Source organism: Oryctolagus cuniculus, chromosome 2 (assembly GCF_051225735.1).
Source record: "Oryctolagus cuniculus isolate XC-2025 breed Fujian yellow rabbit chromosome 2, ASM5122573v1, whole genome shotgun sequence".
Classification (NCBI taxonomy): Eukaryota; Metazoa; Chordata; class Mammalia; order Lagomorpha; family Leporidae; genus Oryctolagus; species Oryctolagus cuniculus.
In genome coordinates this window covers 186908547-186921460 of record NC_142868.1, presented here as the reverse complement: position 1 = coordinate 186921460, position 12914 = coordinate 186908547, and the positions used below count along the sequence as shown (strand labels likewise).

Here is a 12914-nt window from a genome sequence, read left to right as displayed (position 1 = left end):
GTCACCTACTACGCTCCCCCAGCTCACCGCACCCCAGCCACCCTGGCCACAAGCTCCTGCTGCCTTCTCTGTCCAGCGGCCAGCCTGTTGGAGGGACACCCCCTGACCACACCTGACACAGCACGCACGTCTCCTGTCACTCTTCAGAGCATCTGTCATACCTGACACCACACCTGCTGGCCATGCTGCTGCCCCAACCCAGGCTCCACAGTTAAGACTGCCACATCCTAGAACCTGGACCAGCCCGGGGAGGGCACAGAGAACTGACGAGCACCTGCTGGCTGATCGCATACCTGAGTGCAGGTGGGGATGGGTGGTGGGCGGAGGCCAGGCTGGAAACAGGTGCCAGGCTGGCTGCGGAGTGCACACCTCACCGCTGGACTGCTGCCCCTGCACTCCTGCAGGCAGGCTCCGATCACCTGGCCTTCGCTAAGCAGGATGGGCAGTGTGGGGGAGCCCCTGCCCACCCCACTTCCCAAGAACCCAGCCCCAAAGTCATAGCCCAGGATCTGCAAGTGGCTGGGAGGAGTGTCTGCTGCCGGTAGCTGTCAAGTTCAAGGCTGCAACTGGCACAGAAGGAACAGGCTCAGCGAGAGGAGGTTGACTCCTGCAGCCCCCCTCCATCACGGAGAGCAGACCGGGTCCGCTCTGGGTACCCTACTTCCCCACTGAAGCCACGGGGATCTCCTGTGCCCGCTGGGTGGGTAACACATCCATCTCCACAACAAATCGGCGCGCTGGCCCGAGGTTTCCGAGCAAGTGTGGAGCACACGCCAACACTTGACTAGTGAGTCCAGTAGTGAGTCCTGGGCGGGGCAGTGCCAGGACCCGTCTTGCGCTGGGTCCCCCCAGGCCCGGGCCCAGGTGCCCTCGCACCGCCTGCTCTCCCTGGGGCCGTCAGACCCTCACTTCTCCCGAGCCACCTCCTGCAGCAGCCGCAACGCCTTCCCCTCCATGCGTCCCGCAGGAAGCCCGGGTTCCTCGCCGGCCTGTGTTCCCACGGCAACCTGAACTTTCTGCTCGCCCGGGGCACCTGCCGGGCACGCGGGGAGCTCGGGGAGGGTGTGTGTGTCCAGGGCTGCGGGCCCTCCAGTAGCGAGGGAAGTCCGAGACGCCCTCTGCCCTGCCCGGAAGCGGCCCGTCCCAGCCCTGTGCCGGGTCCGGGGTGAGTCCCTGACGCCCTGGGGGCCTCCGTGTCCCGATCCACACAATGGGGACCCTCGCAGCGCGGGATCCCGCTCACCTGCAGGTTACGAGTACCGCCGGGGACTGCATGACGGCGGCGGCGGCGGCGGCTGCGGCGGCTGCGGGCGGGGCGCGCGGTCACGGGACCCGGCGGCGCGGCAGCGTTGCGTCCCCGCCCCCCGGCGTCTCGGGTGGGGCTGCGGCCGCCTGGGAGACGCCTCTCCCCGGCCCGGCCCGGCGCTCGGCTCCGCCCCCGCCTCCGTGTCGTCACGAGCCACGCCCCCTGCCCGCTGGCTCGTTCCCCAAAGTTCCTGGCTAGCAGAATGAAATGTTCATTGTGGTGCGAAACGCACACCTAAAAAGAAATTGAAAATCATACACAGCTTTTGCATAATATTCATCTTCATTAAGTCTATGAACGCCCCTCCTATGCATGAACTGCAAAACGTTTTTGCACCAAAATAAACGCTACCTTTTCACTTCATTTGCCAGTTCGGAAAGCTCCCTGTTGCTAAGCTGAAGCTCCGGGTCCTCTTTCCTGCCCTGGCCTGCAGGATCCGTCCCTTTCCTGCGTCTGCTCACTAGCTGCACCTGGCAGGCACTCTTCCCCACGGGGGAGAGTCAGACACTTGCTGGGGGCTGGCAGAGGTTCCTGACCCTTGGCCTGCCCCCAGCTGGGCCCAGGGCAGTGGAGCAGGGGTCTGCTTGCCTGAAAAATGGCCTTAGGTATAGAGGCGTGCAAATGTAACAGACCCGTGCATAACATGCTCAAGTCTCTCCACGGGTGGGAAAGAGGGGGATGGTACCGTCACCTGTCAAAGTGGCCCAGAGAAAGGCGCTGTCTGGAAGCAGGGCCAGGAAAGGCACCCAACAGCTGTGCCTATTTCATTGTCCTCTCCCTGGGGCTTCACTGTAGGACAACTCTTAGAGTAATGTTGGCCACTGGGCTGCGCGTGCACACACACACACACACACACAGTGCCTGCCACCATCATCATCACCAACATATCCTACAGTGGCACATTCTGGAAAGTGGCTTTCCCCAAAGTTGCTCTTGAATGAGCACAGCCATTCTCTCTCTCTCTCTTTTTTTAAAGATTTATTTATTTTACTTGAAAGTCACAGTTACACAGATAGAAGGAGAGGCAGAGAGAGAGAGGTCTTCCATCTGCTGGTTCACTCCCCAGATGGCCACAAAGGCCAGAGCTGCGCTGGTCTGAAGCCAGGAGCTTCCTCCAGGTCTCCCATGCCGGTGCAGGGGCCCAAGGACTTGGGCCATCCTCCACGGCTTTCCCAGGCCACAGGAGAGAGCTGGGTTGGAAGTGGAGCAGCTGGGACTAGAACCTGCGCCCTTAAGGGATGCCAGCACTGCAGGCAGTGGCTTTACCCGCTACACCACAGTGCCAGCCCCAAACACAACTGTTCTTGTTTTTTTTTCTTTCTTTCTTTTCTTTTTTTTCTTTTTTTTTTTTTTTTTTGACAGGCAGAGTGGACAGTGAGAGAGAGACAGAGAGAAAGGTCTTCCTTTGCTGCTGGTTCACCCTCCAATGGCCGCCACGGCCGGCGCGCTGCGGCCGGCGCACCGCGCTGATCCGATGGCAGGAGCCAGGAGCTTCTCCTGGTCTCCCATGGGGTACAGGGCCCAAGTACTTGGGCCATCCTCCACTGCACTCCCTGGCCACAGCAGAGAGCTGGCCTGGAAGAGGGGTGACCGGGACTAGAACCCGGTGTGCCAGCGCTGCAAGGCAGAGGATTAGCCTAGTGAGCCGCGGCGCCGGCCCCCAAACACAACTGTTCTTACGCCTCGCTGATTTTGCTTGGAATTTGTTTCTACAGTGGAGGGGCGATCGTGAGCAGGAGGATGACTGAATGGGGTGATGGCTGCTGACCGCTCCTGCTTGCTGGCCTGTCGGCAGGGCAGGGGCCATGGGAGCCACGGACACGTCACACTTTAGGGGAAGGACGTTGAGGGTCTGGGCATGGAACTGGGTGATGGGGCTGAGCATTCCAGGAGTCTGGGCAGCGCGCTGGGCGGTGGATGGAGCTGGTCGTGCTGCACAAACATTCATCCAAGACACACACGGTGTGTGGGTGCTAAGAGTCCACGGTGAACAAGGCCAATGTGCTTCCTCGCCCTCAGGCTTGGGGGATCTGAAAAGACTTTGAAAAGGAACCAGTGTGCAGGGGAAACCCGCAGAAACAAGAAGCGATCGCGCAGATCGAGCAAAGCTCCAGAGAGCAGAAAGCCCGCAGCAGGGAATCAGGGGACAGGGCAAGCTGGAGCCAGGCCAGGGGGACCTGAGGCCATCAGGGAGCGGCTGTCCCGCTGTGCCCCGGGCAGTGCTGTGGCGCACGGGACCCTGCAGGCGCGAAGTGCAGCAGAACAACCCAGCCTGCAGGTGATGGTGGCAGAGGCTGGAGGGACGGCTGCCCAGGTGAGGAGGAGACAGGTGAGGAGACAGACGGAAGGGAAGGGGTGGGTCCAGACTCCAGCGTGGGAGGGGCGGGTGGGAGGAGTCGAAACGCAGCTGTGGCTCCGCCCTGCCAGTGGCTGGGCCGCGGCGCTGTTCTCTCGGCTGGGCACCCGGGGGAGAGCAGGTTTTTGGTGAGGTTGTGAGTTCTGTTTCCGACCGGTGGTGTTTGAGGGCTTGGGGCTATGGGGACGATTGGCCCCAGGGAACCGAACCCGGGCTGCCGACTCAGATGTGGGAATCAAGGGCGGCAAGAAGACAGTGAGCGCTGAGGGTTGGGGGGAGCCCGCGGAGGAGACGGACAGGGAGGCCAGCGATAAGCAGGGCTGCAAAGTTGGGGCCTCCCCAGCGCTGCTGGGGCCGGAGCTCGCCTGTACCCTGTGAGCACACGAGGTGCGCCTCACCCCGGTTCCTCTGCCGGTTGCTGTGCCGGGCGTGGGGCACAGGCGCCCTCGGCGCACCTGGTGCCTGCCCGGAATAAGCCGGCGCCCTGTGAAAGACAGCGATCCCCTTCTGCTCTCCAGTGCGTAATTGGACACAATGCATGGAATGTGGGCTCAAAATCTGATATTTTCTGCTTGCTGCTTAACTCGAGGAACCCCTTCCACGGCTGAGGCCACAGTAACACAAACCACATTGCAAACGACGCGTTCTGTTCCTTCCTGCCCTGCTGCCCTGGGTGGACTGCGCCAGGCCGCCGTGTCCACCAGGGGGCAGTGTGGTCCGTGGGAGGCAAACTTAGTCCCCAGGGTGAATGAGCTCTGGCCAAGCCCTGCTGTGACAACTCCCTGGCTTCCTGAGGGGCTGTGTCCTGGGGAGCACCCGGTTTATCCCCATCTCTTAATATGATGCTGTGGGCTGAGCTCCTGGGGTCTGGGCACCCCCACACAGAGCAGGGCCATCACCGGGCTTGCACTCAACAAACGCTCATGGGCACAGCTCTGGGCCTGGTACCTCGCCAGGCCCCGGGGGCCGGGATGGGGGCAGAAGGAGACACAGGTGCATCTAGTGGGGCCCGAAGACTGCCCAGGGACCTCTGGAGACTGGGACACAGGTGCAGGCCCTGGGTACCGCGGGTGCTCAGTGGAGGGCACATAACTAACTCAGCCTGTGTTGGGGCATACAAGGAATCCTTCCAAGAGGTAGTCCAGGCCATGAAAACTAGGTGTTATGCCCCCTTGCGCCTTGATTTTCTCACTGGTGAAATGGGTATACCAGAAACTAATTTGTTGTAAAAGGAATATGAGATAAAATGCAACTGAAACAAGAGGAAATACATGGCAGGCATGTAGACTAGTTAAACAAAAGCTATTCCCAATGGCCTCCCTCTTTTTTTTTTTTTTTAAGATTTATTTATTTATTTGAAAGGCAGAGTTGCAAAGAGGTAGAGAAGAGAGAGAGAGAGAGAGAGAGAGAGACATCTTCCATCCACTGGCTCACTACCCAGATGGCTGCAATGGCCTGAGCTGAACTGATCCGAAGCCAGGGTCTCCCACGTGGGTGCAGGGCCCAAGGACATGGGCCATCTTCTGCTCCTTTCCCAGGCCATAGCAGAGAGTGGGATCAGAAGTGGAGCAGCTGGAACTCGAACCAGCACCCATATGGGATGCTGGCACTGCAGGTGGTGGCTTTACCTGCTACACCACGGTGCTGGCCCCCTCCTCTTGTTTTCACTACCAAAGAGGTTGGGATGGTAAAACCCAGCTTCTCCCTTACATTTAGAAGGGGCCAAATGACAGGATTCTGTCCATATATGCAGAAGTCCCTGTGGAGGGTTTTCCTTGGTAGAGAAAACTCTTTGCCCTTTCCTTGTCTGCTTTCCACAAATAGGATAGAATTCTGGTGACACAGCAGCCATATTGTGAGTATGAGGCATAACCATGAGTTTGGGGCTTACACATTAAAGACAGAAGAGCCTGGGGAATCCAATGTCATACACACTACCAAACCATCTCTAGTCTCTCTCTCCAGGTGTCTTGCATGAGTGCCTAAGCCAGTCTAAGTGGGTTTTTCTGCAACAGAGTTCTTGCTGCTGTAGTTGTAAACTGCTCACATAAAAACTGCTCCGTACGGGGTAGAGAAAGATATGAGACAGGCAGTGACGCAAAGCCAGGGCGTCTTGGAGAACCAGAAATGTACCTGTGGGGCTGGAAAGGCAGGTGTGGGGCAGGAGGCCCTGAAGGAACGGCTGCCATGCAAAGCATTTACATTTGGTCCCCGAGAAGAAGTAAGAGAGAAACACAGGGACAAGGGGATTTCAGGGAGGGGACTGGGTGTGGGGAGCCGCTTCCAGCAAGGCTGGAGCATCAGGTAGGAGAGGCAGTGTCAGGCAGAGACCAGGCCTGGACAGCAACGGCGAGAAGAGACGCGACTGCCGACTACCGCAGCAGAGAACTGGCGTCAGTTCCCAGTAGAGCACCGGCCAGTGGGTGTTGCCATCAAGGAGCGGTGGGGGTCAGCGCCTGGAAAACAACAAAAGGGAAACAGCAAGGCCCAGAGGATTCTGGCCAAGCCCACCTGGCAGGATCCGTGCTGAAGGCAGGCCTGGGAGGCCAGATGGCGCGCTCTTTCTCTGTTTCTGCGAGTCCTCCCACCCCTGAGACAGGTGAGAGGTGGTTGAAGACATCCCAACACTTCTGCATCCTCACAGCCACGTGAGGGTGCCCTGAGGGTGCTCAGGAACCAGGGAGCAGTGCAACGCTATCGACCACTGTACCCTGCACGCTCCCCTCTCCCACTGCTCGGCAACATAGTTACTTCCCACTGCTTCCCCAGGCATCGCACCTCGTGCCCCGACTCAGGACTCTAACCGAGTTCAATCCCTGGGTCCCTTTAGTCTCCTTTGTTCTAAAACAGTTCCGCACGCATCTTCGCTGATCACTGCCGACTCCGAAGAGTTCACATGTGTCCAGCAGAATAGTCCTGCGTTTGGATTCTGGTTGCTTCTTGGGGTTAGACGCAGGCGAATCACCAGCAGGGAAAGTGCACTGGGTGGGTGGGGGAAGGGAATCGCATCGGCACACCTGGTGCCAATTTCCCCTACGGTTGGTGATGGTAAGTTGTATCATTGGGTGAAGGTCAATCCTGTTTTTTAAAAAATGTTTATTTATTTCATTTTTATTTTAGATGGCAGAAAGAGGGAGAAGGAGAGGAAAGAAGGGAGATAGGGAGGAGAGAGAGAGAGTCTTCCTAAATGGTCTTAAATAATTAGGGCTGGGCCAGGCTGTGGTCAGGAGCCCAGAAACTCCATGGAGGGCTCCCATGTGGGTGGCAGGGACCCAGGCACTTTAGCCATCACCTGCTGCCTCCCAGAGTGGGCATTAGCAGGAAGCGGGAGCAGAAGCGGAGTCGGGGCTGAAACCCAGGCTCTGATATGGGATGTGAGCATTCCACGTGGCGCCTCAATTCCTGTGCCAAGTACCTGCCACTGCTTACCAAATCTTTTACACTCACATTTTGAGAATTCTATGAAGTCCCAACAATGAATATTACTTTTGGTTATTTAAAAAAACATTTATTTATTTATTTGAAAGGCAGAGTTACAGCGATTTTCTTCCTTTCTTTCTTTCTTTTTTTTTTTTTTTTTTTTTGACAGTTAGACAGTGAGCGAGAAAGACAGAGAGAAAGGTCTTCCTGCTGTTGGTTCACTCCCCAAATGGCCGCTATGGCCCGTGCTACTCCGATCTGCAGCCAGGAGCCAGGTGCTTCTTCATGGTCTCCTATGTGGGTGCAGGGGCCCAAGCACTTGGGCCATCCTCCACTGCACTCACGGGCCACAGCAGAGAGCTGGACTGGAAGAGGAGCAACCAGGACTAGAACCGGCGCCCATATGGGATGCCGGCACTGCAGGCGAAGGATTAACCAAGTGAGCCATGGCGCCGGCCCTGACAGCGATTTTCCATCCGCTGGTTCACTCTCCAAATGGCCACAACAGCTAGGGCTGTGCCAGGTCAAAGCCAGGAGCCAGGTCTCCCATGTGGGTGCAGGGGCCCAAGCACTTGGGCCATCTTCCACTGCTTTTCCCAGGCACATTAGCAGGGAGCTGGATTGGAAGTGGAGCAGCTGGGACTCCAACTGGAGCCCAAATGGGATACTGGAGCAACTTTATCTGCTCCACCACAATGCCAGCCCCTACTTTAGATGATTTGTGAAGTGAAATGATATTTACCCAGACCATACATATATTCACTTATTTTCTCCAGATTTTCCCAATATGGTTTCATTTTCTATAACCTGTTCTTTTGTTCACTAGGAATTGATTGTGATCAATGTCATTCAACAACAGCCGTACTGCCCCTACATATGTCATCAGGGCATGTAAATCCCTGGTAAATTTACACTGGTAAATCCCACGGAACAATTCATGCCCCTCACTGTCACTGTCACCATTATTATATTCCAAATACTCTGAAACGCTGTCATTTGCTTCTGGATTCTCTACTCTGTTCCTGTGTTCTGTCAGTCTGGCTCCCAGGAATTAGTTTATTTTGATATCTGATAATGAAGACCCCCCCCCCCGAGTATCTATTGCTTTTTCACATAAAAATGAGTCAAAGCAGGAGGTTCTTGTGCCCTCCTCTCCCAGGTCACCTTACAGTACCAGGTGGGCTCCCTCGCTGCAGAGCCCTGGAAACTCATTTCTGTCTTGTCCCCTACCTGGTCAGCAGGCAAGAGGTTCGGACACACCGTGGTGCTGTTACAAGAAATGACCAGCAGATGGCAGTGTCCTCCAGCCCGCAGCCGCTTGTCCCAAACCCCCAGGACTGACATGTTCCTCTTAGAAAGCTTCCTGGGCTCTTCTCCCTTCTTCTCGGTTGCCTCCCCTCCCCAACCTGGCGGCCTGGGGCACGCAGGCAGGTCATGTCCAGTGGCCTGGGGCCCGGCTTGCACCGACCCCATTGTGGATGCCACAGCTGTTGCCCGGGGTAACCGTGGCGGGGGGGCAGCCAGGGGTTGAGCATGGGAAATTCCTTGAGCTTGAGGAAGTCCTGCCCTGGGCATCGCAGGGGGCTGAGCGAGAGCCCGCTGGAATCTTCCCAGCTCCGCCGCCGTGGACAGCAGCAGCCATGCCCAGCCCAGCAGAGACTAGCATCCCCAGAGGCCGAGGGTGATGCGTTCCCGCCCTCCCTATGCGGAGACCTTCCCCAGAGCCCTGCCATCTCTCCACCTCTGAGTCAGAAAGGCTGGAGGCCCTGCTGGGTCCAGGTGGGGAACAGGCGCCTGGCAGCGGACCCCTCCTCACACTCTCTCCATCGTTCCCTGGCGGGCGGGCTGGGCCCTCAGTGAACCCTGACTGCCAGACTCAGTCTACATCTGTGGCTCGAGAGTCAGGCAGGGTGAGGGGTTTGCAGCCCCAGGTTAGAGGCACGATTTGAACCCATGTCTCTTGACTTTCAGGAGCTCCAGCCTCTTGTTCCAACATAGCGCACAGCTGCAGGGTCCCTGGGTCCCACGTAGCCCCAGAGAGGACAGCGTGCAGGCTGAAGCGCACCAGGCTGCACCACAGGGGGCCCGGAGCAGAGCTGAGAGGCCCTCGGGCTGCTGCAGAGAGCAAGACCCAGCATCTCACGCAGGACTCCTGGTCCCATTCGGGCTGTGGTGCCAGGCTGCCAATCACCAGTCATTGGTTGCCTGGCCCCCCATGGTGACAATGTTGGGTGCCAAGCAGGCCGGCTCCGAGGGACCCCAGAGCTCTGTCAGCAGAGCCAGGTGTGTGGTTGTGGCAGGAGAGCCTGTGCAAGGCTGAGCAGGCTGCCGCTCGGGCTGCCCCTCGTTGAGGAGCTGGGAAGACACGGTGATGTGGCTCTAGCTGGCAGGCTCCAGGTGTGCCCTCCGAAGTGGCATGAATCCAGATGTCAGGATGGCGCCCCTCAGCCAAGGGGTGGCCCACACAGATTATCAGACGGCGGCCTGGGACACAGCTCCCCGTCACTGTGGGGGTGCAAGCACAGCCTGGGGAGACTTCATCATGATCCAGGCTGGCCTGGGTGACCCACCACTGGGAGTCCATGACCTGAACCAGGGACTTGACCTGCAGGAGATGGGTGAGCAGCCGAGTGCTCTCTGGGGAGCTTCTGGGACCAGCCAGGCTGCCTCTCCCTCCTGCGGCTGTGGGAGCCAGTCTCCCCTCCTCTCTCTGACAGAGCTGGAGGTCTGGGGGCTCGGGATGGCTGTCAGGGCGATGAAGAACTGCAGTTGGAATTTCGGGCCCCCATTTTCTCCCAGGTTCTCTGAGCTCCACCCCCGCCCTCTACGCCAGGGCCTCCTGGCCTCGGGTCCCGAGGATGAAGGAATTCCTGCACACTGAGCTTCCAGGTCTCCAGGCCAGGAGGTCCACCTCTCTCCTGTCCAACCTGTGGACCAGCGGCTCCCCATGCCCCCAAGAGGGAGGCCCCAGCAGGCCTGAGCTGGGCTGGACTGGGGGCCCAGCAAGGGCCGCCTGTTCTGGGGAGGGCCTGAGCTGCACGGAGTAAGCGGTGGTGAACTCCTGGTCTCACCTCTCTCCGTCCACAGTGAAGGCACCATCTTCCATGCGAATGGGTGGATGTTCGCCCATGCGCCTTGGGAGGCCCTGGGCAGGGCATCTGGAGACCTGGGTCGCAGGCAGGCCCTGCTGCTGGTGTGAGACTGTTTTCCACGGCAGGTGTTGTGAGCCCCTGGGACCACTTTCTGTCTTCCCTCTGACCCGAGCTCATTTCTCTGCGAAGACAGGGCATGGGGGGCTTAGCCGGGCTGTTAAGACTCCACACTGCAGTGGCTGGGTTCCGCACCTGCTCCGGCTCCTGGCTCCAGCCTCCTGCTAATGCACACCCTGGGAGGCAGCAGGTGACACTCAAGCAGTTGGATCCCTGCCACCCACATGGGAGACCTGGGTTGAGTTCCCAGCTCTGAGCTTTAGCCCAGCCAAGCCCCGGCCATTGCAGGCATTTGGGAAGTGACCCTGAGTGTGTGTGTGTGTGGGGGGGGGGTTCTCCATCTCTTTCCTTCTTTCTCAAAGAACAAACAAGCGAAAATTAAAAAGAAGAAAGAACGCAGCTTTTTTGTTTTGTTTTGTTTTCCCAGAGAGCTGGAGAGGAGAGGCAGGAACACTCCGTGTCTCCACTGGGGTTGGCAGACAAAGGCCCCTCGCGCTCCTGTCCCTTGAGTTGCAAGAAGCCCAAAGCTGGTGACGGAGGTTCTGCCGCTCACCGGGTGACTCTGGGCAAGCCGCTGAATGTCTCTGTGTCTCAACTTTCCTTTCCTATACAATGAGAATGATAGTACCCCCGCACAGGATACAGCGGTCACCAGACAGAAATGGCATCCCAGGGCTGACAAATGTAACCATTTGTAATTTGTAAATGTAACCATTCAGTGTTCTTCCGCTGCTCAGAAAAACCCCAGCGCTGTTTTATCCCCATGCTGGACTCTGAGCCACCTGACAGCCTAACACATGTTAAGTGCCTGCTGTTTACTGTCTCTCCTGCCCAAGCTAAGGCACCGTGTGTTTGTCCTGTTGGTTTCACAACTCCTGGAAGAGTCGCTGGCGGTAAGCATTGACTGGATAGAAGGGACTATAAGGGGATGTGTGAATGATGGCTTTCCCTGTCCAGGTGAAGAAACACAGGTGGGTCCTGTCTGGGCCCGCCCAGCTCTCGGGCAGGGACTCCAGCATCGCCCCATCCCCACTCCAGGTAGTGTGTTCAAAAGTTGCTCGCTGGGCCATGAGCACCCAGCACCCACAGCAGCCTGGGGGTGGCGCGTCGCACCAGCCTGCTCTCTTGGCTGCACACAAACCTCCCGCAGGGGGAATCCTCCCCTTTCACACAGGAGGCAATTCTGTCTCAGTGGCACTAGGCGGCCTACACCCACCAGGACAGCAAGAGCACAACCCCGGTCATTGCTTCCCTCACCCCAAGGGGGCCTCAGGGCAGGAGTGTCACCTGCTGGGCCAGGCCTGTGCCCAGACCAGCCCATTCTCTCCCACTGTAGTACAGCTGGGGAGACTGATGTCGACATCCTTACAGGTCAAAGTCCACCCGGAACCAGGCCCACTGACTCCAGCCCACGCCTCTTGCGTGGTTACAGGGCAAAGGAGGCCAGTGAGGGCACAGACGCCAGTTCAGCCGGCCTGTGACGGTTCCAACACGTGCTCGCACCAGCAGAGCGACGCGCGTGCCCATGGCTTAGCCTTAGCCCGTGCTTCGTTCCCAAGGCGCGCGCCTCCCGGCACCCTGAAGCCCCTCGGGGTTGGCAGCGTGGACCCTGGCCCAGGTCATCAGTCCTTCTCGCGCTCATTCTCCCACGCTAACCTTGGACCTTTCTCCTCCAAGTAGGCCCGGGGGTCAGCTTGGCTTCTCCTTCCAGCCCCACACCTCTCCCAGGACCGAGAGCGTGCCGCGTCCCCGCGGTGGCCCAAACTGTGGTGTTGAGGAATTCGCTTGGGAGGAAGCGGCCACGGTGCCAGAGCTGGCTCAGGTGGTCCCTCCCGGCCGTGTGTGTGCGCGCGCGCGCCTCACCGCGGGGTCTCCCGTCCACGCACGCCGGCTGCGCTCCGTGACCGTCACGGGGGAAGGAAAGCCGAGGGTGTCACTTCGGGGCTCTTCTTCGCCTGCCGGCTCCAGCCGCATCCGCGCGTTCCCGCGGGCTGGCGCGGAAGGTCTCCACCTGCGACCGCCGTCGGCCTCCGCGCGCCACCGCGCAGGGCTCAGTTGCAGTCCTCTCATCGCCCCGGGGGCTGCCTTCGCCGCTGCCGAGATCCTCGAAGAGCCTGGCTCCGGCTTCAGCGCAAATTCCACGCCCAGCTTTCCTCCCCGAAGGCCGGTCCCCGCCGTGGTCGCGTTCCGGCCCGCGCCCCCAGCCGCTCGCCGGCTCTTCCTTCCCTGCGAATCCCCTGCCTGGCGGGGACCGCGCGCCGCGATCCTCGGGGGGCTGCGTCGGGGTGCGAATTCAGGGATGGAAACGGCGCCTTCGTGGCCTCCCTTCACGCCCAGGCGGCCTCTGGGCGCGCGGGGCCGAGTCCTGCCGCGGCCCCACCTCTGGCGGTCCCAGCCCCCGCGGAGTAGGCGCGGGGACTGGGCGGGGGCTTCTCCGCAGCGGGGCGGTTTCGCGCGGTGCCCCAAGCTGCGAACCGAAGCGGGCGCGCAGGTCTTGGGCGCACGCGGGCGGGGCCGGGGGCCGCACTGCCTTGGGGAGGGAGGCGGGGCGCCCTAGGTCTCTCCGGGAGCCGGGGGCTGGTGCCGCCCCCAGGGCTAGGGGGCTGCGGCGGTGGGGGAGGCG

At 59.5% G+C, this 12914-nt stretch overlaps 1 protein-coding gene across 2 annotated transcripts in view; it reads right to left on the bottom strand.

The window, feature by feature from the left end:
- HS1BP3 (HCLS1 binding protein 3) overlaps nt 1–1371 on the bottom strand; it is a 28943-nt gene extending 27572 nt beyond the window's left edge. For both annotated transcript variants that reach the window (XM_002710053.6, XM_017340907.4), the window contains exon 1: nt 1244–1371. In XM_002710053.6, coding sequence (XP_002710099.3) covers nt 1244–1275 — 32 coding nt within the window. In that variant the 5' untranslated portion in view covers nt 1276–1371. The remainder of the gene's footprint in view (nt 1–1243) is intronic.
- Between the last annotated feature and the right edge of the window lie 11543 nt (nt 1372–12914).